The 2375-nt window shown below is 38.3% G+C and overlaps 1 protein-coding gene across 1 annotated transcript; it reads right to left on the bottom strand.

Moving 5' to 3' along the window:
- Positions 1 to 924, bottom strand: LOC145139884 (uncharacterized). Its single transcript, XM_079073556.1, has 3 exons — positions 849 to 924; positions 454 to 764; positions 1 to 381 (listed from the first exon to the last, which is right to left on the bottom strand). Exons 1-3 carry the CDS (start codon positions 922 to 924, stop codon positions 1 to 3), a joined length of 768 nt encoding a protein of 255 aa, XP_078929682.1.
- Between the last annotated feature and the right edge of the window lie 1451 nt (positions 925 to 2375).

Raw genomic sequence — 2375 nt, forward strand, 5'->3', positions numbered from 1 at the left:
CTACAATCTGTCCATCATGAACAATCTTAACTCCTCAAAGATGGTGATTATGGGCTTCTTCCTGGCATCTACCATCACAACATTAAAACTTTTAGAGAATCCATTCTCAACTGCATCACAACACCTTCCAGGTTGAAAGAAAGCTCTACACCAGGTTTTTGGATCTTTGTCTATGATATATTGATGGGCATCTGGGTTTAATGTCTCAATTTCCTTCATCACGACTTTAAAAGCATTCTCAGTTGTAGCTTTTGATGCTCTCCAAAAAACTGTATGGTATATGGCCCCACTAAATATCTTTTGCAAATTTTGGAAAATATGTCTAGCATACTGCCTATGCTCTATATATGGCAAAAAATCCTTAACAACCTCTATCAAACCCTATAAAAAGAAAAATATTTAAATCAGATAGTTTAAATTAATTATACTTGAATTACAATGTAATAAACTAACCTTATGTTGGTCTAACATCAAACTGATTCCATTTCCTAAATTCAAGTGTAGATCCTCAATGAGAAGTTTCAAAAACCACTTCCAATTCTGCTTGTTATCCACACATACCACAACCCAAGAAATATGACATATCTTGTAATTTGCATCCCTCCCAACTACACAAAGCAATTCCCCCTTACAAAGACCTTTCAAAAAACAACCATCAAGACCTATTATCCTTCTGCATCCTTCCATACAACCTTGTTTGACTCCTTGAAAACAAACATAGAACTTGCTGAAATACTTCTTTCTATCTGGACCAGTCTCCACATCTAATTTTAAAGTTGACCCATGATTAGTCCTCAGAATTTCATGACCATATGACTATAGCCTACCATAATGTTCAACAAAACTACCTTCAATAAGTTTTAGTGCATACTTCTTTGCTCTCCTGCATTGGCCCATACTAACTTGGATATCAAATTTTGTCATTACCTTTACCCTAAGCTTCTTTACACTCAATTTCTGACTCTGCACCCAATCCATGCATATGTCACTAGTGACCCTAACTTGAAGTTCCTAGCATAATTATGATCAACTTTTAGTGACTTGATTTGGAAACTCTGTTCATCACTCATCCATGAAACCCCACAGTCCAAATGTGCAAGAACCCTTATTACACATAACCAAAAGTCTTTTCCAATCTTTTTTTTCGAAACAAAGTTGATATCCATTAGCCACTGCATAGTTACACAACATTGATTTAACTTGGGCTTGATCCTTAAATCTCATTCCAAGATGTAACGCCTTGTTCTGAATCGTTTCTTAATGTGGGACAGTAACCCAGATATTGGGTATCATAGGGCCTAGGGCCTTTAAGGAAAAGAGATTAGACCCATTTGGAGATAGGTAATGTGATTGAGATGATATGGGAATTCGGTTGGTGTTTTGGAGCCAAGGGGTATTAGGGTAAAGTGTCAGATCGAGCTTTTATGCAAAATTGGATTTTTCTTCGTGAAATTTTATGGCGAGTATGAGTTGATAGAAGTGTAGAGCTTATCGTTACCTCTTCGTGGATATAAGGAACGTCAGAAACAGACTTGTAATGAAGAAGTTATGGCCTTCAGAAGGTTGCGGAGTTTAAGGCTAACCCTAGTACGCAGGGCGTACATAGGGAGTACGTGGGGCATACTATAGCTAAGGTCAGTACGCAGGGCGTAGCTCGGTGTAAAATGGGCGTACGGAGAAGAAGGATCGCGACTTTGAGAGGAGTACGCTAAGTGTAATGGGAGTACGCGGGGCGTACTCCAGATTCATGAAAACCCTATTTAAGCTCGTTTTCTCTTCACCAAACCCTAATACCTTCAGCGTCCATCCCTTTTTAACCATATAATCAAACCCTAAGTGCAATTTGGTGATTTTGAGCTTGGTATGTGCTTGATGGGTGTTTTGTGAAGAAGAAGAAGAAGAAGAGAATCATTTAGAGGTATGGCTTGAGCTTCTAGATCCAGGAGTACCTTTCCATTTGCAAGCTTCCTCAGGTAAAAAGCTTTAACCTTGATGGTCTTTTTGGTTGGATCTACTTTATGGAGTTCTTTGGCATTTTTGAGTCCCTTGGTGTAAAGGTGAGCTTTTGATCTACTCCAGAAGTAGTGGATGTTAGATCTAAGCTCCAATAAGGTCCCTTGTTCATAAAATGGAAACTTTAGGAAAGATTTTGGTCCATGCATGTATTAAGCTCTTATTAAGTTCCTTTTGAAGTGTTGAGTCCCATTAAGACGTGTTTATGAGTAAAATTGGAAACTTTATTGGTTAAGACCTTGGCTATGGACCAGATCTATATTTTGGGACATCATGACTTAACCCATTAAGAGAAAATGTGGGTTTTTTGATTCCTGACTAGTAAGCTAGGCGTACGAGGAGGTATGCTCAGCGTAATGCGA

Source organism: Lactuca virosa, chromosome 9 (genome assembly GCF_052849685.1).
Source record: "Lactuca virosa cultivar CGN04683 chromosome 9, Lactuca_virosa_CGN04683_v6, whole genome shotgun sequence".
NCBI classification, from domain to species: Eukaryota; Viridiplantae; Streptophyta; class Magnoliopsida; order Asterales; family Asteraceae; genus Lactuca; species Lactuca virosa.